The sequence below is a fragment of the Taudactylus pleione genome, unplaced genomic scaffold (genome assembly GCF_031769625.1).
Source record: "Taudactylus pleione unplaced genomic scaffold, aTauple2 ptg000317l, whole genome shotgun sequence".
In the NCBI taxonomy this organism is placed as follows: Eukaryota; Metazoa; Chordata; class Amphibia; order Anura; family Myobatrachidae; genus Taudactylus; species Taudactylus pleione.
The window spans coordinates 1973799-1999479 of NW_028284718.1; the positions used below are offsets into that span (position 1 = coordinate 1973799).

At 40.4% G+C, this 25681-nt stretch overlaps 1 protein-coding gene across 2 annotated transcripts in view; it reads right to left on the minus strand.

The window, feature by feature from the left end:
• The window catches only part of MATN4 (matrilin 4), a 75101-nt gene that overhangs the window by 42525 nt on the left and 6895 nt on the right, over positions 1–25681 (minus strand). For both annotated transcript variants that reach the window (XM_088442792.1, XM_088442791.1), the window contains exon 2: positions 851–953. In XM_088442792.1, coding sequence (XP_088298918.1) covers positions 851–923 — 73 coding nt within the window. In that variant the 5' untranslated portion in view covers positions 924–953. The remainder of the gene's footprint in view (positions 1–850; positions 954–25681) is intronic.

Genomic DNA, 25681 nt, shown 5'->3' on the forward strand with positions numbered 1-25681 from the left:
AGATGCATCATCAGTGGACTTTGTATAAGGTGTATAGCTCTATAGCCCTTCCCTACCACTGACATTTCTTTTCCCTATGGGATCTACATAATTGTGATATTTATCATTATTAATAGATATCTTCAAGCCTATTTTAATTTTTGTATTTACATATTTTTAAATTCTCATTTTCACTTATATTTCACCCAACTCTGTCACCACTTGTTTGTAAAAGCCTCTGCACTTCCATCACATACACATTCCTTGCTTTTCATTGCTATTCTTTACCCCTGAATTTTAGATTTTTTGCAACTCTATTACACTTACATAATTGTGTTAATTATCTTATCTACCCTTGTAGTATTCAGATTGTATATTTAGTGTATATAAAGCCTCCATAACTTTTGTTTTGTTTTGTTACAAGTGTCACAGAGGATTTTGTACAAGTATGCACAGAGGACTTGACGCAATTTGTTTGTGCGCAATCTAGAAGCTGAAAATACAGTCTTTTAAATTACTGACCCTTGTGTATAAGTCAACTAATAAACCCAGTGCTGCTCTGCAAAGCTGTCATTCACAGTCTGCCAGCTCAGTAAAAGAATCATGGCAGCCTAATAGAAACGCATGATGGAAATATTTAGGGCAGACTAAACATCTTACTTTTTTAATATATTATTCAGCTCAATAATAAACAGCTATTAATATCTATGTTAATTTCAAATAGATGACTTAATTGTTCTTTTACCTTCTCATAACTCCTTCATTTTATAAGTGTTGAGGAGGATGTCACACAATATCATGGCACTTTTTGGATTACATGCTTATACAGAGCAGAATTATATGATGTTATAGGTAATTTCAACATTCCTACCTTCAGCTTGTGGTCTTGCCTCCAGTTGTGTCAGGAGGATGGCAAATAGTGTTGATAAATACAGCAGCTTCATCTTACAATTTTAAGATACCTTTAAGATTTACTGCAAGGAATAACAATACAAGAAACTGTTAACATTCAAATAGAAACAATGATACCAACAAGAAGTGTGCTAAAAGGCTGTAGATATGAAGGTTGTAGGGGTCAATTCAATTAGATGCGAGTTTGCAAAAGCGAACTTGCACCATAAGTGACAATGCACACACCTGAGAATTGTGCGATTCAAATACATTGGGCAGCACAGATGGTGTAATGGTTAGCATTACTGCCTCACAGCACTGAGGTCATGGGTTCAATTCCCACCACGACCCTACCTGTGCGGAGTTTGCATATTCTCCCTGTGCTTGCGTGGGTTTCCTCCGGGTACTCCGGTTTCCTCCCACACTCCAAAAATATACTGGTAGGTTAATTGGCCCCCAACACAAATTAACCCTAGTGTGTATGTGTGCGCATGTGATAGGGAATATAGACTGTAAGCTCCACTGGGGCAGGGACTGATGTGAATGGCCAAATATTCTCTGTAAAGCGCTGCGGAATGTGTGCGCGCTATATAAATAACTGGTAATAAATAAATAAATAATATGACAATTTGCGGCGATGTTGCGTGAATTTTCTACAAAAAGCAACTTTGCAGAAGTCCATGATAAAGTAAGGGAAGTCATCCTGAACCCCCTACAAGCGGGAACTAAGATAGCAGGACCATACAGAAAGCTGCTAGTGGCCATAAGCACATTTTTTTAAGTTTCTAAAAGATGTGAAGTGGTTGAATTTTAAATGTTTTTTTTAATGGTGGAAAATTATAGTCAGCAAGTGTTTCAGCAGATTAAAGTCTTTAAAATATTTTATGGTACATTAACATGTGTTTAATATAATTTTTATTATATTTTTTATTAAAGTTTGTAAAATGTTGGAAAAAATCCTTGTAACCCCAATCAACATGTTCAAAATCCCATTTACCATCAATACATTTATCCTACCTTTTCTCAGGTGGATGAGCACTAAAAAAACATCACATATTTGTTGGGAAAATGGGTTTGAAATTTGGAATTGAATTTCAAATGAGAATCGAGGTACACATTCACTGTGAAAATGGCTTGCAGGACCCAACTCGCTCCTAATTGAATTGACCCCTGGCCTTTAGGATTTGTTTTACTACCATAAAGGTCATTAATTCCATACTTTCCAGAATACCTAGATGCCCTGTAAACTTGGAGTTATTAGCTTATGTTAAACATTTGTGGTCTCGGTTGACATGTACAAAGGTTTTTTCCCCCAAGTAGGATTTTCAAAGGCACTGACAAAGGTCACGATCCAAATGCAAAAAAGATCTACAGTATACCATGCAGGACAATTAATGCAATATGTTGGTCTAGTGGATCAAAGAAGCATTAGCTTTCATTTTATTTTGGATCCTAACCGATAGCCTAGGTTGAAATGAAATACTGAAAACAATAATGATCCTTAAGTTTCATTATTATTTAACTTTTCTGTTCACTGAAGTCATATAGATGATGTGCCCAATATAAAATATATATTATATATAGAAAATAATCCACACAGGTGGTGAGGTGATAATGATTTAGAATTACACCGTCAAAAAATTTTTTGAAAGATGAGCTTTCAAGGAAAAGATAGGTTTGCAGGCCAGAGATAGCCAAGCAAATAGATGAGGTGGGTATGACTTCATTACAAGAAGTTCCAAAAACCAGGTTCTCAAGAAAAAGTTTAATCTATGACTGGCCATTACTGTTGGAACCAGGTTAAACATGGATAGAACCTAACTGAGGGATTCTGGAATGATGTAAAAAGGACATTTGTAACTGCAGGGGAATAGTCATTAGATTAACTAAGCCCCAATCTGTCAATAGTAGTAATAAACAGAGGCTTTCCTATGGAAACATAATGAATATGGTATTTTTCAACTGTTACTTGTTCTAAAAATTGTCAGCCAACAGAATTTGAACAATATTTTTTGAACAACATTAAAGCTGGGAACTCATTACACTATGTATACCCAGCCGACGGAACGACATGTTGGAATGGTATATCGTGCTGGCCGTACACTGTGTACGATACGGTGTATGACTGCACAATATATCATTCCATGCTGCATGTAGCAGCATGGTGTCATTCACCACATTGTCCCACCAATTATGTGTACACACATGATTGGGCATACACACTATACAATCCGCATTATACATTGCTCCGATCCCCGCCAGAACAATATATCATACCTTATAGTGTGTATCCAGCTTAACTGTTGCCTAAAATCACCTCTCCACAGGCTCCTAGGCTTTGTCTTTTTCTGTATATAGATCATTCATATATAATTTTATCCGAGTCCCTGCCAGAAGGCCTTGTTATTCCAACTGGGCTCTCTGGCCATAGTACAGAGTTTGACAGCAAATTAGCAACCTTATAAAGCTATAGCAAGCAAGACCATGCTCAAAAACAGACCTTCTGAAAAGTAGCAGTGAAGTTGGAAGCGTATGAAGTAAACAGAGAGCGAACAAATATTGTAGGTCCTCTATTACTAATATAATTATTGCCAAAATAGTGATCACTTTAAAATATGTAATAAACAATATACAAAACTGACACACAAAATAAAAGATAAAAATATACATAAGCAAATGATAAGGTCGATCCAACTTGCACTTCACTAATAAGCAAACATGACCACTTAGTACTGTACTTTGACCATATAAATGCTTCAATGATGATAAGTATAGCTCTATTATATTTCGTTCTATATTATTACTGAACTAAAATGTCAATACTTCAATTTCAATGAATTTGGCAGAACAAACAAAATGACAAGGTCACTAATGAGAAGGTCACTAATCTCATCTACAGTGTACAGAATGATGGAAGGCTGTAAGTTATATACAAAAAATATTCTAAAACTGTAAAAATAGTAGTCTATGTTTTCTTTAAATACTTTCAAAATTAATGGATTATGCAATACACTTGATATTATCTTGCTTAAATAACATTTACAACATTGAATAGTGTTTTGAATTTAGTCCAATTTTCAGTTAAAAAAAATCTCCCTGCAGTCAGCTTTCCATTTTGACAGGCTCAATGCCAGCGAATGTGATTCTTGCTGTTATACATATTTGATGACTTACTGAATTTATTGTACCAACACAGAGACTTCTGTATATTTAGACAATATCTTCCTGTGCAAATTAACCAAAAATTACCATTATTTTCTCCTCACATGGCTCAATAGGAGCGCAGTCCCTGTATGTAATGAATGCAGTAGCCACATGACATAAGTCAGCTTAGGCAATCGGTGGCTTTCCAGCTGTTGTAGAACTACTAGTCCTAGATGGCTCTTTGAGCCAGTCTTTTAGTTTTATAACAACTGGTGATCAGGTCAGGTGAAGAAGAGTTATAGGGATAAGCTTCAGTTTTTAGAGAGAAGAGTACAACCCTCTATTTCAAGTGCAACTAACATGAAAATTGTGCCCCTCCCTCTCTATCTTGTACTGCCTCTATAATGCCTCAGGCATACAAATTAGCGGTTGATGTGGACTAATGATGCAGCAATGCTAATCCTATGTGATCATTCACAGCCAATGTGTTGAAAGCTGGCAGACTTCTGGTTCTTCTTGCACATCGAAGATGTCGATGGATGTTTCTCAGGAACTCATTGAGCACGTTCCTGCCAGTTCAGGGAGTAGTCTCATTCTCATTAATTAACAAAAAGGAATTAGAAAGATAAAAACTATATACACCTAGGGGTATATTTACTAAAGTGAGAGTTTTTAGAAGTGGAGATGTTTCCCATAGCAACCAATCAGAATCTACTTAACATTTAACTAGCACCTATTAGAAGATAATAGCTAGAATCTGATTGGTTGCTATGGGCAACATCTCCACTTCTAAAAGCTCTTACTTTAGTAAATATACCCCTTAGTCTTTGGGTGTCACTGAAGGTAAGAAGCCTTATGAGTTTCGCTGAATCACTGAGCTACATCAGAGGCATCCTAAAACCTCTTTTTATTTCTACCCATTGGACTCCCAAATACCGGACTTTCCATCTTATTCGCACCAGCTCATCATTGCTCCTCCGTGGTTCCAGGTCCGCACGACCATCCACCCGGAACTGCACAAGCTGCAGACAGGTACCACCTTTGCATCTGAGTTTACTAGTGGACCACTTACAAAAACTACTGCACAGAACTTTTCATGCATCCAGAACATCACCGGCAATTTTTATCCTTTCTTCATAATAGGAACTGTACAAAGTTTACTCTCATGTCAGAAATTATATTTATGAACATTTCTTCTATCATTAAAAATATCTAAGATCACTCTATATAGTTTTCATTGTTTATGGTGTACACAATTAAGTATTTTATAGGATTGTGTTGATTTATTATCTTATTTTATATTTTATGTTTTATTAAATACATTATAAATTTTTTTTTTACAATGTCTATGTAATTGTATGACAAATATACAACCCCATTTATAGGTGTGTGTATAGTTTTTTATTGTTTACTGTGCACACAATTTATTTTTTTATAAGATTGTGCTGATTTATTATCTAATTTGATATTTTATTTTGTATTAAATACATTATATATATTTTCTTTACAATGTCTATGTACAGGTTGAGTCTCCCATATCCAAATGTTCCGAAATACGCAATATTCCGAAATACAGATTTTTTTTGGCTTGACTGAGATAATGAAACCTTTGATTATTGATGGTTCAATGTACACAAACTTTGTTTAAGGCACAAATTATAAAAAATATTGTATAAAATTACCTTCAGGGTGTGTGTATAAGGTGTATATGAAATATAACTGAATTCATGTATGTACACAAACTTTGTTTGAGTCACAAAATTATTGAAAATATTGTATAAAATTACCTGCATGCTGTTTGTATAAGGTGTATATTATTATTAATATTATTATTATTATTATCGTTTATTTATATGGCGCCACAAGTGTTCTGCAGCGCCTTACAAAGTACATAAACAAATAGATTGATTTACAGTGACTTACAGTACAGTACATTACATTACAGGACATGGATAATATACATTGCTACATTCACGACCATAACACCCAGATAAGCAACAATGCAAAGCAATCAAGTGTTAGGTGCCCTGGTAGAGAGTAAGAAGTAGATGAAGGTATAGTAAGGAGATGCACAAGAGGGTAGAGGGCCCTGCTCATAGGAGCTTTTATATATATATATATAACACATAAATGCATTCTGCGTGTATATTTGGCTCCCATTCCCAAGATATTTCATTATGATATAAAAAATATTCCAAAATACGGAATATTCCGTGGATATCGGAGACTCAACCTGTAATTGTATGCCCAATATACACTCCCATTTATAGGTGTGTGGTTTTTCCTTTTCTAATACATTTCACATGTCCGTGCAGTTCGATATTTCTGTTTATTGGTTCTACCTCTTTTTGGGTAACTTTCCCATTTGGACCTGCAGTGGTCCTTTTGTAACTTTAATATTCATCATTTCCATGTACTAATATTTGTCACTATTTTCATATTGATTTTTGTTGATTATTTCTTTGCTCCAGCACTACACTTGATGCTGACTCTGAGCAGCGCCCATGGTTATATTTTTTTACAATCTCATTAATATTCCTACCTGACGGCTTCAAAACTGCATGTGAAAAATAAAATTTAGAAGACACTATACAGCTGTAAACCATAATTGAATACTTTCTCATATGACTACAGAATTTGGGGATGTTTACAGAACTACCAGGAGTGTAGACCAGCCTTCTGAATTGGGGGTATGAGGACACAATTTGAAGTTACAGTAAGTCATTGTGGCCATGCCCTCTGCTGCACAAAGCAGCACTTTGTGGCCTTAAACAGGCGCTCACCTTTGCATTCTCTCCCCTCTGCTGCCTGCCCTGACTTCTGACTTGTCACCAACCCATTCTCATGGACTCGCTTCGGTGTCTCTAGCCATAGGTATCACAGTTTAAACTGAGGTGTCTATGTAAGAAGCCTTGGAGAGAGATAAAAGTGGATGAAGATAAAGGACCAACCAATCATATTATAACTGTCATTTTTCAAATATGTAAAGAGACAGCTATGAGCTGATTCATTGGTACTGTGTCTGCATCCACTTTATCTCTCTCCAAGGCTTAGTACATAGACCCCTAAGTGCCAGGTATTTTACTGCTTCTCACGTTAGAACATTCTCTTCCTTCAGTACTGTAGTTACTGTACTCCCCACCTCATTACAATAGGGATCTTGGGCCTGAAGGTGTTTTTCTCAGCTACTGTTTAGTTCAGTTTGAGCTTCATTATGGGAATTTCATACCAAAGTGGCACATGTCATGTCCCTCTTCTCCGATATAAAACTTGCCTCAGTCTCCCTCTGGGAAGGAATGACGCTAGCCTTGGAGCAATTAAGGCATGTCTTAGGAGGAGATTTTCACCCAATTACACTCTTGTTTGAAGTAAATATTACAAATATATATGAACTTATATTGATTATGAAATAAATGTATGTTTTATCAGTCTTAATATAAACAACACTATAAAAATGCTTCTAGTTCAGCAAAACATAATGTTAAATGATATGTTATTTGACATCAAATTAAAGGAGCTTTATTGGTAAGGAATTTACTTACCCCTCCATTTCCCACACTAGTACATTGGTTGTGTTGCCTCTAGCATTCCTGGTCTTAGCTCAATAAAGCTGGGGCAGAGTTCAATCCAATCAGGAGCCAGCTGGTATTTCTACCCATACTGTTCATTAGATCCTTTGGTACATATATTATTAAATATAAATAGTAATATTAAGCCTACCAAACTGTGTCCAGATTCAAAATAAGTATTGAGCAATCTATTGGGAGGTAAGCATCTCCCATACTGGTAAGCATCTACCATAGGTAGCTCACCAAAGGCATATGTTAAATTGCTTGTAAGTTTGTGCATTTAAAATAACACTCTGTTGAAGTCTGGGTGAAATTGTGTGCAAATATAATTTTGTAGTGGAACAGGCAATTTCACAGAGATGCTTTTTTCTAGCTATAGCAGTTTTAAGTTCTGCTTTCTTTTTTAGTCATTTTTTTAAGAATAGTAATTTTGCACTACAGTATATTTATAAAGAAACAGGATTTTGACTCTATGACCAGAGCTTGTACAACAGTGGTTAATTTCTCCTGCTGTGTGATGTGGTTGTGACAGGACTGGGAAGACTTAAGGCAAAATTCTGATGTTTGAAATGGGAAATTAAGTATATTTTCCACAGAACAGTTTTGAAAGTTTAACTCATCCATAATTTTTACCTGCAGCATAGAGCAGCTTGTTTCCTGTATTTTCATTAAATGAAATTCACAATGGTCACTCTCTTGCAGGGACAATATACTGGAGTGCACATGGCTCTCAGTAGTCCTATTCTGACACATCTGTATGAACTGTGCTAAGGTTAATTGCAGCAGAGACTAAACACTAAAAACGAGCCCCGTGTGTCCCACAAACAGAAGTAAAGAACACATTTGTAACTTAGATACAGTAGTTTATGTAAGGTGAATGAATGGTCTGACACATTTTGATTTTATGGGATGACAGACTATATTATCCTGTGTAAAATATACAAAAACAATATAATACCGCAGGTTTCATTTTTCGTCTCCAACTCAGACACAAAAAATAACAGTTATAAAAACCTCAAGCTCTGAATAGACTGTGTATGGAGAAACAGAAATAATGAACATATGTATGTTATGTATGTACTGTATACCCGGTTCCGGTCTGTCTGCATAGCTGTAGTTCTGTCAGCAAGTGGAGGTGTTGAAGGTGATTTTTTTTTAAGTACTACAGTATAGTCTATATATCTTCTCCCCTTTAATCTCAATTCACTAATTATATCATGCAAACGCCTGCTGACAAATCGGACAGCCCAATACCCAGGGAAGGGTGTTGGTGTCCGTTCCGCATCGGGTAGCCTTTGCAAAAGCTATATGTGCACCTTATATCATGCAAAACTTTGTTATATTTATTAGGGATGTGCAGGCTCGGATAGGTTCGAGTTTGCACGTTGAGTTCGGATTTTTCCCTCCAAAAAAACAGAACTCAGAAAGAGGCTAAACGTCATCTTACATGGACGAACATCATCATTCCGAACTCAACGTGCAAACTCGAACCTATCCGAGCCTGCACATCCCTAATATTTATGAATGTCGGTGCATTTCTAGATCACACTTTATGTTATTCCCATCAGAAGCTGGACCCATGCAGATGCACTTATTTTCCATGTACCGTATAAAATTTATATCTGTTAAATTTGTGCAAAAACAGGTACAAAATGCATTTGCACTGCATGAGGCACATTCTTCACTTTCCTTATTGACCCTTAGAATGCAGTGTATGTACAGTATTATCAGTAGACCATGAAGCTCACTATTCCTAAAGATCCGCATTATGCAAAGGGAAGCAGTGCATTTTTTTTAGAAACCTGTAATTATAAATGCTGCATAATGTGTTGGTACATCTGTGTCTTGAGAAAATAAAATAAATATAAACATTTGGTATGCAGAACATAGGGGGCGGGGGACCCCACAATTTTTTTGGGACACCTCAAAAACTAAAGAAAAATGACATTGCCAGTATTGGTGCATATAACCGTGCACAGTGATTTTGGAAGCCCTGACTTGAGCTTTCAGTCTAACTGTAAAAAAAAAACTAAAAAAAAAAAACTTTTGCTAGATAGGGAAAAGCCCTGTGTCTGGAGAAAATACCAGTTTACATCAGAGATATGACTATTCTCTGCATAATACAAAGATTGCTTAGTGATAGAATGAAGAAGATGGATGCAGAAAAAGCATTTTGGGGCGAGTATGACCCCTGTGGCTGTTTGTTCCCCACTGTACAGATTGTAAAATGTTTTGATCACTAAGGGGCCTATTTATTAATCCCATAAATTTGGTCAATCCACTGAAATCAACTGTTTTTGTAGAACTGACGTATTTGTGATTATTGTGGTATATAACCAAGGGGTAACATAGCAGATATCAAAGAAGTTTGCACGTTCTCCCTCTTTACATTAGCAAAAGTAGTCCACATAGCTTTCTATAGGAACTGGTTAAAAGCCTGCTTTACCAAGCTTTCATAGCTTGGTCACACTAGCTATTGCCATCTTTGGATGGTAGTAGCCCCTTGTAGCCAACAGTATAGTCTACAATTGTGCATTTATTTCAGAGATGATTGCTTGCCCATGCGCTCCAGCTCTGCTGGCTCCAAAGCTGACAGTAAAGTGATTGCATACTTTTTAGACTTCCCAGGAACAAGATCTTTTTGTCTATTTGGAGCCTGGGTCTCTGGATCTGGGGCATGATACATTCCCCTCAAATGCATTCCAAATTGCCACAATATGCATCAATGAGGGATGTATCTTTTTGAGACTATTTCAGAAATATTAACAAATAGGCCTCTATGTCAGGATTTTATCAATTAACTGTCACAGATTGTGCTGAGGTACAGCTTCCTATATGAACAACAATAATAGTAAAAACATAATTAACTATGCTCCTGGAATGTCTGTGAGGCTCTTGAATTACTTAAACTCTTTCGGGCAGTAGACAACCCTCCTGCAACCCTGTTCACTTCAGCAGTGCTGACACTATTAGCTGTGAATCGTGTCACAGGGGTCCCACCTGCCTCTGCAAATGCAAAGAGGACAGGGCCAAGATGAAGAAATTCACTGCACCACTACCCACTCATGCAGTTGTACCTGGGACCTCCCCCTCCAGGATCTCCCAGAACCGAGGCCCACAAAGTTGGAAGCAATCAGTAAGTATTAAATGCTTGTACTGTACTACTATGAAATGGTTTTGTCATGTGTTCAGTGCTTGGGACACAAGTAGCCAGAGAGATTGTAAACAGCACAAAGCAGTTGGGGAATAGGTGGGACATGTGCACCCTTTTTGTGAATATCTTGGGCCATATGTAATATTCTGAGACATGGACATGATTCTGGTCAGTCTGCCCTGATTTTTAAAGTGCCAATTAGTTCAAAGTAAAACCAGCCTTTCAAATTATTGCCGCTTTAAAAATACAGTCTGACTCGCCGGAATCACGCCCATACCTACATCTCATAGGCTATTACATGATATGAGGCCCATTAGGTTTACTTTCCATGTACTGTCATAGTGACTAATGATCCCTATTTTAAAATCTGTTTGTGTTCTGTACAATGCTTAGTGAATGCAATATGAGGAATGTGTCACAGATACCTTTGTATACAAGCCCTAAATGTAGAAAAAATAGCAAATAACATGAACTTGTCCTACACTGAGAAGATTATGGATATTGCCAACAAGAGGAGAGTTGAAAAATATCAGCAGCCCTTTGCATGGCTAATGTAGCAAAGAAAAAGCAGATTAGACCTTTTCGTATGTTTCAAACTGCAGTCTAGTTCCTGAGCTTAGCTTTGATCTTTATCAATTCTAAATTTAATTTTGACCACTTTTGAATGCTGTAATTGAGAGCACAAGACCCCTCTATGAAGTGTTGTGGTAATACACTGTTGAGTTTAGAATTTGAGTTTATTCTTATTGTGAATGGTTGGCAAGAAAAGATATAAAACAGTCTCGCCTCCATCCAGGTTTAATATTGGTCACTACACTCTTCTCTGCATGAGCCTTACCGCCACAGCTCATTCATCTTCTACTGTAGAAATATTTAACATGCAGCGCTAGGTCCCACTGAGAGAGGAAATATACTTTATCACATTCACATGTCAGGATCTTACATTTGACACACAGTTAGAATCTGCCCTTTATGTTGGGGATATCAATGTTAATAAACAAAAAGTGGTGAAGAAGCACTCCAGTCATGTTCTCTACAGTATGTGACTGGTTCATAGGAGTAATTCCTAGTATTAAGATTTAAAAGATGAGAAACCCACAGAGCAACAATATGGGATGCGGTTAAAATCCCCACGGAGGGGAGTCTGGTGGTCAGAGTGCCGGCGTCTGAATCTCAACACCTGTCAGAATCTGACGCCTTTATCCCGACCGCTGGAATCCCAAAAGGTAAGGAGCAGGATTGGGAGGAGGGTTAGGATTAGCCACTAGGGAAAGGGTTAGGGTTAAACAATAAGTTGGGATGGTTAGGTTTAGAGTGCAGGGAGGGGAGGGGGTGGTTAGGTTTAGGCACTAGGGGATAGGTTAGGATTAGGCACCAAAGAGGGAGGGTTAGTATACCGACCAACAAAGTGTCAGTATTCTAGCCCTATCGGGATGCCGGCTTCGGGATTCTGACCACCGGGATTCCTAGCGCCAGCATTCCGTACCCATCCCCAACAATTCTTCACAGGATTGGAGACTCATATGCTAACAGGCGCCTAATCAAATGAAATCTTGCACTAATAGTAAATGATGAAATGGTCTTTGTTACACTAAAGAGAGATACAGTTCATTGGAATTTGTGTCAAAAGCTGAGGTACAGCTGTATGTATGATATAAAATGGCATGCACTCTGCTTATAAAGTTAGTAATATATTATATTACATTTCTCTTCTGCTAATTACAACAAAAGTCAATTCACAAATTATATGTATTGTTTCTTTATATATGCTTACCTACATTTTAAATGTCCTCTACAGGGGATCCCAGTGGGAACATCCAGCAGTGGGCATAGTATTGTGTCATCGTGGTCCCAGTTCCTGCAATTCCCCAGCTTATGGCATTGTGCTCCAAAGGGCGGAGCCACCATGAAATGTTTCAGTGCGAATCACGTCATTAATCCCCCGTATTGTATCCTGCCCAATATCCTGGGGGAAGTGGGGAGGATACAGGAGGCTGGTCTACTCTTCTGGGAGAGCTCACAGAACTCCAGAAGTCTACTGGGTATTCTGGGAGATAAGGAAATATCCCTGCATCACCTAAAATTAAATATAGTTTCTGAACTTGCAGACATGCTTGTGTACCAAATCCACCTTTATGCTGGCCATACTCTAGTACGACCAGCATAAGATCAGATTCATATTATGATTTTCCTTGAACTCCCTGGCAGCTCCCTGGCAGTCCTGGCCACACGATTGACACACGATGTACATACGATCTCACGATACGATCGATCTGCAGTTTAGGAGGGAAGGTCATTGAAAGAAGACACACTTCTTCAAAATGTCACAGAAATGATGCCGGTCGGACGCACGATGCATCGCCTGCACAAATACACAGCACGGTCTGCATATGATAATGATAGATATGATGGGCTGCACATCTGATCATACGATACGTTTTAAGAGCTGCAGGAGCACGCATCGGATCGTATCCTACCTAAATACTACACGATTTCCACATGATTCATCGTATGACGTGTCGAAAATTGGGTAATTGTACCGAAATCCTCATTCTGGCCAACTTCTCTAATCTGCCAGTGTAAACTACCTGAGTAACACTGCCATCAAGGCATGTAGATCCATTGGCATTCCAAGAAAAGCAGATGTATTTGCTGAATAAATACTATATATTTCAATAGGGTGAATGCCTACAGGAATGTCATTAATGTGCATTGAAAATGAAAGATTTTGTATGAATTGAAAATAACAAATGAAAAACAATTATATTGACATAGTTGCATAAAAAAAAATAATGAATGTCTATAGGTAACAGTTTCCTCGGGTTGACACTGTGGTGGCCGCAAACCGTCTGAAGAGACAAATACATAATTGGTTATAAGACGTGATTGGCTCACACTGGATCACATGTTGCTCTTTTAAGATATGAACACCCCTTTATTTCATAGTTCACAGGGATTTCCAGTCCCTTTAAAAGAGGAATTTACTTTATACATGTTACAATAATAAATTGTAATCTGATGGCTATACTGTAAGCAAGGGATATATAAAAAATAGACAAAAAAAGAAAGAAAAAACAGCAATACCTAACGGAGCAGTTTGTTTATTGAGACAAGTCAGTGACTAGGAATGTTTAAAATACAGACATGTACAGTCAGCATTTTCTTATTAAACACTACCATTCAGATTCCCCATCTCTATAATATAAGAATATAATATTTTAGAAATAAAGCCTATCATTGTAAATGAACAGTTCCCAGGAATACTTTACTGGTCATCAAGGGCGGACTGGGGCTCTAAATCAGCCCCGGCATTCCCGTCTGTGCCCACATCGTAGGCATAGGTAAAAGGGGGCATGGCTTCACCTCACAGAGGTGTGGTCTCACCTCACGGGAGCTTGGTTACATCTCACAGGGGCATACTGCGAGTCACGGGGGCCTTGGCTAACAGTATACCCCCGTCTCTCAGTATCCCGGGTGAGCAGAGCATCAGGAGGAAGAGCCGCTCGGCTAGGCATTCAGACCGGATTGGCCCATCAAGCCATCGGTCCATCTGGCATTTGCCAGAAGTGCCAGATGGCCAGTCCGGCCCTGCTGGTCATACTGGTCATACAGTATCATGTACAAATATACATGTATAATAAACAGGGACAGACTGGGGCTGTAATTTACCCTAGCATTCCTGAATAAAAAGATATATGGCTAAACCTCATGGAGAGCGTGCACGTGAATAGAGAGTCAGGAGGCGGAGCTGCTCATCCACAATAATAAATTGTTCATCGGCTATTTTATTGCATTTTAAATACTCCCAAAAAATAGTCAAATATAAAACCTTGAATGTAACAATGATTTACAATATTTGCATCAAACATACAAAAAAGAGCAATTTCATTGTGCAGTTTGTCAATTTAAAAAGAGGAGTATTTCCAGGCACAAACCTGGGACCTTCCCTAGAAATTAGGGGCCGTTGCCAACTATGGCATCCTATAGGATTTGTATATATAAATGTGGTGCATAAAACTATAAAAGCCTCTTTGTATGTTAACTATACCATAGATTTAGGTATAAATCACATTTCTTTAATTTCATTTCCAGCACCTTGTTGCTAACAAAAACATTATTGTCGTAGACCATTAAACACCGCAAATAAGTCAACTGTCAGAACATAAGCTCTGCAGGCATGCAGAGCATTAAATGGTTGCTCTGTGTTTGCCTTGCTATATCTCACTGAAAATTAACTATATACAGTATATAAGTCACACATCACCAGCCATGCATTTCCCCACAAACCTGTCTTCCTGTCTGCAGCACACAATGCAATCCTTTACTACTGGAATGCACACTAATATAAGTACTGTGGATTTTTATGTGTAATAATCTCAAAGCCAGGAACACTGAGGAGTAAGAACAACGGGAGTTATGCAGCTTATTTTACATGGCACAATGGTGAAAAATGTTACATGACACTTAAAAGCTATGTCTGTTCTTGCCATCAAAACAAAGGTCCAATTCTTTTAAATGAAGACATTGGCCACAAAGGCATGCTAAGCTAACGTCTGCTTTTAATGAATAAAATGATTTTTTTAAGGCAATAACAATCAGTCTCAGAGAGTGTGGCTGCTGTCAGTGATCTTAGTTTAGTAACAATTTAAAAACAAAACAAAAAACAGTTACATTATTTTCCAACACTTTGTATGACTATTTGCTAAAGACACTATTGTATAAAGAAATAAAAAATGGAATTACAGTAGGGGTAATTGTTCAGGCTGCGGCTTTGAGACGAGTATCCTGCCAATTATCTTTTAATAAAATCAACCTGGTTTAACCTACTAAAAGACTACTACTTTAAAACATTGGGCAGTCTCGCACGGGACTCACCGATGTCTCAAAGCTGCAGTCCATTTACTCCTTAATGTACTGTAACATGGGGACAGCAGACTGTGAACACTACTAGGGAGATGGGTCGTCATATTGATCTGTGCACTTTCGACACCAACCCCAAACACAGTCTGCTCCCCCACCCTATTGCAACTCCCCCATACCCAGTGTGCTCCGTCCCTGGCCACTTACAGCTTTACACTCAGACTGCTCTGCCCCTCCACCTGTAGCTTCCATAAACTTAGCCTGCTCTGCCCCTACATACTATAATGTTGTCAAACTCAGCCTGCTCTGTCCCCCACCTGCCCTCAAAGGTTATTGTATGATACTCCCCTCACCACCACAGTATTGGGATCTTCCTGTGCAAGCATGAAGGAATCTGCCTGCGCATGCACTGTGATTTTTTTCTACCCCTCAACAAAAATATATAATAGGTAATTACATATAACACAGAGCCGTAACTAAACTTTTTGGTGCCTTGTTCCAGAGAGAACGTTTCTTAAATAGGGACATAAGATAGTGCATCTGAAATAGGGCCATGGCCTCATGGGAAGGGCCAGGGAAGAGATAGGGGAAGTCCGGAGATAAAAGAAGAGGAAGCTACAAGTGAGAATGTTAATAAACAAGAAAACTGACAGGCCCAAACAGCGCCCCCTGCCCTGCAGTGCCCTGTGTCATGGCACAGGTCGCACCACCCTAGTTACGGCCCTGGTATAACATACTAATATTTTCATGAGCTGTTCTCATAGGACATATACAGTATATACTTGCAGTGCTTTAAAATGCAAAAATATAGGATTTATTTCCAACTAATTACATTTACTGCCCAGAGAAACTTCACAGAATGACCCAGTTAGCAATAACTGTTTGTTACACATCTACATGCGCACAACTCAAACCAACATGTTTCCTTCTATATCAGGACATCTAAAAGGAAGTTGCAAACTTGACCTGAAGTGTGATAGTGTAAAATATCTACTACATGGGACAGAAAAAACAAATGCAGATTTAAAAGTTACATATATGTAAGGTTTTATATGATTATGTAATGTAATAATACTATGATGGCCTAAGTCTAAGGCAGGGGTGGGCAATTGTCCATTGCATAAAAGAAGCCCCTGACAAAAGACCCAGTAGATCAATAAAATGCGTAGGGACTATGGGTATGATGGGTTGCAATTACAACCGTGTACGTAGATCGGTTGATGCGGCACACTGCGCATGCATATGTACCGCGGTGTGCGTGCGTGAGTTAGCATTGTAATCGCTCTGCAATCACCTTACGCAGATACAAAGCCATCGCAGAGTGAGTGACGTCAGGTCAGCGTTTGGGGTTGGTGACATGGGAGTAATAGGAGAAACGCAGGCGTACCTGTCCGTTCGAATGCCATAACTTGGGCGTGTATATATTAGTCACGAAGTTATCAATTTCTGAGTAAGATCAGGGCTGCTGTAATCGTGTGTGAGGGGCTGATGTTACTGATGTATACGCAGGATTGCAAGGTATTATGGATGTGCGAAAGTGGTAGTGGGCGTCTCCATGCTGGCTTTGGGCATCTCTATACTAGCTTTGCGATTGCAGTCATTAGCATATTATCGCAGCAGACCTGTGTGCGTAATCGCAGCTGCAATCGCAATAGCGATCTGTAGTGAATCAGGCCCTATGTACTCAAGCTATGGTATACCTAATGCAAAATACACCTCATAAAGATTCAAGACGTTACTTGAATAACTGCGAGTAGGCAATACTTTTGATACATTCATACTCATTAGCGGATACTTTGTATAAACATGTACAGTATATGGCTGTACATGGTGTGGACGTTGGTCTTAATTTCCAAACCTTCATGAGTTAAATAGATATCTGAAAGTGTTCATTTATAGCCTGAAATAATGATGTAAGGATTACATCCTTACATCATTATTTCAGGCTATAAATGAAAATAAATCTATAAGGGAAGATGAGTATCTTGCATGGTAAAACTGTGCTGATTTCAACTCTTTGCTGCTATGTAATAAACATGACTATGAACAGTCTCAATTTATTGACATTTATAGATATTAATTTCCTACACAGCAACAAATGATTACTGTCACACTGCGATACATGTGAAATAAACTTTGATTAACCCTGACAGAGTATTGATAAGACAACTGTTACGTATGATCACTGGGCCTGATTCAGAGCCGAACGCTCTGACCAGAGCGCTCGCTCTGAATCAGGGCCCTCCTCCCTCAACTTGGAGCGGCCTCATGGACGCTCGCATAGCTGTGGGTTACCACCCACAGCTATAGCGAGCATCCATGATGATGGTCGTGATGGTCAAGACCATCGCGACCATCGGGCTTGCGACGAGACCCTGCGGTAGGGTCTCGGCGACCGCAAGCCCTGGAGTGATTTTGGCTCTATCAGAGCCAAAATCACTCCCACTGACATCACTAGTGATGTCAGTGGGGCCGGACTCAGGCGGTAGGCGTTCCCATGGGAACGCCTCCGTCTGGCAGCCACGCCCCCCGGCACGCCCACCAAAGGGGGCGTGCTGTCACTCACCATCGACAGCACGCCCCCTTTGGTGCGAGAACGATAACGACGGCTTGGCCGTCGTTATTCGGGTCTCGCGCATGCGCATGACGGAGCTCCCTCCGTCGTGCGCATGCACAATTCAGCATCATCGACCCGCTTGCGAGCGTCCTGCGCTCGCGAGCGGGTCTGAATCAGCCCCTCTGTTTGTGAGATTAATGTTATAAAAGGATTTGCCCTGATCTGTTTTGACTGTCTAATTACCTTTTGCATCCATCCTTTTGCATCCATCCCCATCTGCCAACCCCCAAAAACTCCACCAGATTGTTTTTATGTGAATATGACACTAGCAGACAATGTAGCCATTTCTTGAGAATATTCTTTAATGACGATTTTATAAAACTTCTTTTTTTTAGTTATGTAATTTCAAAAATGTGGCTAAACATTAAAACAGTGTAATTTAAGGGAAAAAACAATTGCGGCACGGGACTGTATATAACCCCATTCAGAAGCAAAACAATTGGTGTGGTGACATTAGTGTGTACTTGTCATTTTTTACTAGTCTTTATAGCTAGCTACAAACTTGACTGATTTTCTTTTCAGACAATTAGTTAATTTGTTGGTAGCTGGCAAAAATGCTAGTGGATTATGGTGTGCAAATATTGTTTAAAATGTATTATTATGTTCACATCATGTTTATAGACACAGTTATCTTCCACAGCACATTAAAACTGTAATATATACTGAATAATTGATGTAGGAAGCCAGAATAGGTAATGTTTCTGAAAATACAATTCCTATACAGTTTACTAATACCTGAAGTCATTCTGCAGGAAAGCGTTTTTAAGTCAAATATAGAGCATAGGTCAGGGGATCTCAACAAGAGGAAAAGCTCACAAGTATGAGTAACAGAAGAAGCTCTGTGACATATCTCCCAATGCACAGACATCTACTGAATACCTGCATTCAAGCATCTGCTCCCAGAGTAAAATAGGTTTTCAGCACCAACATTCCAATCCCATCAAACAATCACCCTTTCTAGCCATAGACACACTGCTGGATACGATTAGCACAGACCATAAAATCCAACTGTTCACTAAATCTCACTCAGACCACCTGAACAAATAAATTAGGTGTCTCTCTGGTGTTTGCTATGGTGACTTATTTACGGAGATGTTTTTTTTTTCTGCTGGAGTTTTACATTTTAATATATTAATTTAAATAGACATTTATTTATTAATCAGATCCAGATGTAAACTATTTTTAAAGCGGTCCTTTTTGTATCATATCTGCCTCATGGGAGGTAGCAATTTTTCTTTACTACAGGTTGGATCCTACACACTAATACCTCTTTTTCACCAAAAACCTGGGTCCGACCTGGGTTTTGAGACATGGTTCCAACCCAGGTCAGACACCGTTTACACAGCACCATCAATCTGGGTTATTTTCAGGTCAGCCCCGTTCACACTGAACCTGAGTCTGCCCTGCTAAACTTGTGAGGTCATGAAAAGTGGGAGGCGACTGCTCCACAACCACCAATCAGCACATTTTAGGCATGACCCAGGTCGGATAACCCAGGTCCATCCTTGGTCCAACCCTGGTAGCTACCTGGGTTGGATTGTCAGGGCACTTGACCCTGGTTATTTTCAAGGGACCATACACTGAGCTGCGACCCGAGTAGACCCAGTAATAACCCAGCTTTTTGCTCTGGTGTAAAAGGGGTATCAGAAAGACATGCTGCTGTATACAAGTATTCAAAATAAAACTCTTCATTTAACATGTAAAGGACAGGCACATAATGTTTCACATGAACATTGAATCACTGAATAAAAGTTTATATTTGTAGTTTGGTGTGTAGAGGTCTATTTTGGATAGCATTAGAGGCTAGCTACATCTCCAAAACATGTCCCTGGAACAGTCTCCTCTTTCCGCATCTGGCTGCTGATTTTTGCACATTTTTTGGAAGAATTTGGCCTTAAGTGTTTTGTGTGAAATTTCTGATATATTTTTTATTCTGTCTGGAATTCAATTCAGTATTGTGGTCAAAGGACAGACGCTAAAAGAAACATCACAAATAGACTCAATAGATCAAATGCAAAGATTTTTTTTTTACCAATAAAATCTTAAAATGTATGCATTTAATTCTGTGCTACTGTATTTTAAGCAGACTTTGGGTACTTTGGCAGTGCCCTCACCTGGGTAACCTGTATCCCTGTCCTGCATGCAGGAAGAATTGAGAGACTCACCAGGTATTTAAAGCACAAATCAGTGCATTAATAATCTTTTGTAAATATATAGCACTTTGGGGCTCATGGTTACCTTAAACCAGGGAGAAAACAGGTTACCTATAACTAAATATGGATCCTGTTATGATTTTCAAAGCATAATAATTCTTCCTCTGCCATCAAATGAAGCCAATTAGGTAATACAAATAGAGTAATACCCCTTTCATACCTACAGCAAAAAACAGGTTTGATGCCGTGAACACGCATTGACCCGGGTTTTTGCTCCATGTGAATAAAAACGACTCTGTATGAAGTCCCGGGTCCATGACCCTGCTCTGTACTACATGAATAATAAGAGCGCTACTAATATAAATAATAAATAATGATAAAACAGTAAAATTATAGGAATTATGCAATAAAATGAGAAGAAAAGAGGAAAAAAAGAATTGACATACACCATAGGTTGTTTATAGCTCTTTTGAGATAAAATCAGCGGAGACCTGGTGGGATATGTTTCAACAGTGTGCAAGGGATCACATACTAACTTTCCCTACCTCTGTCCTGAGATGGAAGTGGCAGCCAAGTCCCGTTAGTCTTGTCCCGGCGGTGATTCCTGCTGATGGTAACTGTGATGTTACTTCCCAGCGCTCCTAGCCGCTGATGTCTGCTGATGGTAAAGCGTCTTGCCTGGCTCGCGGATGTTGATTACTTCCGACTGATGGTCACTATCGGCGTTCTGTCCCAGCGTGACCGGCCTGAGCTGGCCGTGAGTGATGACGTTACTCGTGGGTGCCGCGTGTGATGGTACAAGTGCGGGGAGCGCCACTGAGTATGGAATGATGTGCAAAAGTTCCTGGTGGTCTCCACTGGCAACCTCCAACGCGTTTCGTGCGATAAACGCACTTTGTCAAGGATAGCTTTATGTCCTAAAAATGCTCCTCTTTATAGGAGAAAAACTTTATTGTTTCCCATTAAAAACTGGAAGTTCAAAACCGGAAGTGGATAAAAAATAGCGGTAACCGCATGCAAACAAGGCCATCTTGATTCTATATATCTTAGATGGGCCATTGTTATCAAAGGCGTGTCAAAGATTGAAAAAAAGGGAGACAAACAGAAAAGTTTGGAAAAAGAGATAAGAAAAGAAAAAAGAAAAAATTATTGTGTAATAATAAAAAAATAATAAATTATTGTGCTCTGTACTACCCCTTTTGCATAAAAGAGCCGGGAAATATATGGGTCTATCAACCCGGTAAATTCCCAGGTCTCAACCCGACCCTGGTTTTTTACACATACCGATATCCCGGATGCATTCATGTGCAAAAACTTGGGATTTACATGTATGTGTGAAAGGGATATAAATCATATAATAGACTTCAGCTGGAGTCGACAATAACCAGTCAGCCAATTAGAAATGCTAGCTAGTAGTCACCATCATCATTGCGTATAGTTGCACATGCCCTCCGACAACTGCCAGGAAAAAACCCTTATCTGTATCTGTGGCAGGAATGCAACAGAAATCTTGGGGCCTGGCACACTCATGTTTTGGGTGTAGGGCTGTAATATGGCTTAAATGTGTCCCGTGCCAGGCCCACCCCCTTAGCGGTTGATGTCATGACATTGGACATGTGATGTCATTACATCGCATGGAGGGGGCAGAGCTGGCCTTACCAGTAAGTGCACCACCGACTTGGAGCATTCTGAGGACACTCCAGATCAGTTGCACACACTGCAGGTTGCCTGTCTCGAGCGTCTAAAGGATGCTCCGTCGGCACTGTAGCAGTGACTCAGGCTGCAGGGTGCCATTCTAAAGATCCCTGCCCTCTTTGCACCAGCACTCCCCATTAGGAATTGGCTGGTCTGCGTAGCTACACTAAGATGGTGCTCTAGGCCCGGTACAAGTCTCCCTTTTGCAACCCCAAGCTTGATCTGCGGATGTGTCCATGTCTAACTGTCTCAGTAACATGAACATGCTCTTACTGTACTCAGACTGCCCTGATGCTTCCACTTCTCCAGATGTAAGGGTACAAGTAAACACTGCAGTAAAGACAATATGTGGACATACGTGCACACATTTTTAGAGCTCATGTGTAGTACAGGAGTGTGCATCTGATGCAAACTGTTACCTCTAAATGAGCCGCTTAATGGGGCTGATTTTGAGTTGGACGCTGCCACATCCATGTGTGCGTGTTTTGCGGCAAAGCAAGTGTGACTTTATGCTAATACCGCTACAAGCCCTTCCCTGGTGCACATCCATGTGGCTGCATGTACAAGGACTGAGACACCCACTTTGAGCAACTTTATATGCTGCAGTCGCGATTAGTGCATCTTGAGAAAAAATTATTGGTCGCACCATCAAAACTTGCACCAGCCCCATGCTAGGTGCAGATTCGCCGTCAGCCCTAACACCCATGACACGCCCATAAAATGGACCATCTTCATGCGTCTGATTAACCACCACCCAGTCACCACTCAGGATCACCCAGCACATTTCCAGTACACTTAAAACCATTTATTTCAATCGCAAGTGCGCCTCTGTGCGTACACACCATGCGCTGAGCGACTCAGACACATATGCAATTGAAAAACATTGACCATTTGCGTTTGACTCAGAATCAGGCCAAGGCGGGATGTATCAATGATCGCATTATGCATGTGATACATCCCGCCACTTACTGCATGCATACAGGCATTATGTAATGATGGTATGCACTTACAAATGCAATTAAAATTGCAAAGTACAGCTCTTTCGATACGTGAGCCTCAGGGGACCCTGGGAGGGATCCTATTGGATTCCTTATGGAGAACATTGCAAAAGGAAGCTCATAGGCTTATATTGGGCAATGCCTTCTATAGATGGCGTTGCCTACTGGGTACAAGCTCCGGAAATTTTTGTTTACTGGAGCTTTGTACTGTACATATGGGGAATGTGGTCAAAATCCCTCAAACTTTTTTCCCCCCTAGTTTTGGTGCATTTTTTTAACACCCTGCTATGCAAGGTATTACATATGACACTGTGCATCGCGCTACAGCCCATGTCTGTCATTACACAGGTGGACAATTCCCAGCAGCCTCTGAAGCTGCTCAAGAGGCCAGAAGCAGGTCACATGACCAGTGTTAGGCAAATGACAGTTGGAAGCGAGCAGCAGTTAGTCAGAGACTATGAGGTAACAGCCAGTGAGCAGGCCTGCACTGCAAGCAGGTCACCTGAGGATGTGTCCCTCCAGCTGTCAGTGAAGGAAACAGCAGAGCCTTATATAGCTGCTGTCAGTCATATGCGGCTTTCTTTACACAGCCGTTGCCGGTCCCGAGTCACCGCTCTGCTGTCTCCTTCACTGACAGCTGGTAACCTGGTCGCAGCACAGGCTTGCTCACTGGCTGTTACTTCATACTCTCTGACTAACTGCTGCTCGCTACCAACTCCGGCACGCCTCCGGCGTGCATATGCGCGAGACCCGGCTAGCGACGGGCACTCCGTCGCTACGGGTCTCGCACCAAAACGGGGAGGCTGTCGATTGTGATTGACAGCTCGCCCCGTTTTGGAGGCGGGCAGGGGGGTGGCTACACAAACAGAGGCATTCCCGAAGGAATGCTTGCCGTTTGTGGGAGGCACCACTGAGATCACCAGTGATGTCAGTGGTGAGCTTCCTGCTCTATTTAGAGCAGGAAGCTCACTGGGGCTTGCGGAAACGAGACCCTACCACAAGCCACCATCACCTGGCCGCTCGCAAAAGCTGTGGGTGGTTAGAGTAAGGGCTGATACTATCATTAGCATAAAGTCGCAGCAGTGTGTGACTCAGAATCAGCCCCATAGTTAGGAATTTACAAAGGAGAAAGTTTTCAATTCTATTGACGCTTTACCACACTGAGAACTACTGAACTCATCAAAGGAATCTGAGCATAAAAATTTTAGATAATTAAAATCTGTTGCTTAGTGTTGTGTCAGGTCAATTTAGATTGTGCAAAGTATAAGGAAACCAGTACAACGGTGGACATCATCATCACTATTCATTATACAAATCATGAAATTATTTTCTGTAACCAGTTCTAGCACTGGCTAGCCTGGGCTGATTATCACTATTAAAAGGAAAGCGGTGCCCTAGTTCCCCAGTATATAGTAATTACTGGATACCAAGCTGGCCACCACAGGGCTGACTGCATCCACAAAGGCTGAGGGCCTGATTCAGACCCACTCACAAGCGATATGCGCTCGCAAGTGGGTTGATGTTAGGGCATTGCGCACGCGCGGTGTGCGCAAACCCCGGAGCGAGTGAGAAATTCACTCACTCCGGGGCTCGCTACAAACAGGGTGGCTGTCGATGTTGATTGACAGCTCACCCCATTTTGTAGGCGGCGAGGTGGGTGGCTGGTCAAACGGAGGTGTTCCTGAAGGAATGCCTGCCATTTGAGGGCGGCCCTACTGACATCATGAGTGATGTCAGTAGTGAGCTTCCGGCTCTATTAGAGCCGGAAGCTCACTGGGGCTTGTGGCAGATGAGACCCTATCACAAGGGTCTCGTTGCAAGCCCGATGGTTGCGACCATCACCTGGCCACTCGCAAAAGCTGTGAGTGGTCACCCACAGCTTAGCAAGCGGCCAGGAGGTGGGTGTAATAAATAAAGCGGCTGCCCTGATTCAGAGCAAGCGCTCGCTTTTTGCGAGTGGCTCTGAAACAGGGCCAGAGTCTCTTCCAGCCGCCCCAGGTAGTATTGGTCTGGATAATGATGTTGAACACAGAGAGCCTTATTCTGAGTCGGATGCAGCTTATTATATGGCTGCAAATAGTGAGTTTTCAGCTCCTCACATTAGCCCTACAGATCCTCACATTACTCCTACAGATCCTTACATTAGTACTACAGATCCTCGCATTAGTCCAACAGATCCTCGCATTAGTCCAAAAGATCCTCGCATTAGCCCTACAGATCGTCGCATTAGCCCTATAGATCCTTGCATTAGTCCTACAGATCCTGGCATTGGTCCTACCGATCCTCACATTAGTCCTACAGATCCTCGCATTAGTCCTACAGATCCTCGCATTAGCCCTATAGATCTTCACATTAGTCCTACAGATCCTTGCATTAGCCCTACAGATCCTGCAAACCTTTCATCTGACATCCAAGTAGTAATTATGATTTCTACACCCAGAGCAACTGTCATCCTCCTCTGAATTAATGGAAACCTGGTGGAAACACTCATCTATGATGATCTCATTCAGTGTTTACACCAGTTTGTCTCACACAATGCTTACAAGAAAGGTATTAGTTAAGCTTAATTGCACCATATCGTCTTCAGCTGCAACATTTTGTTTTTCATACTGTTTTGAGCC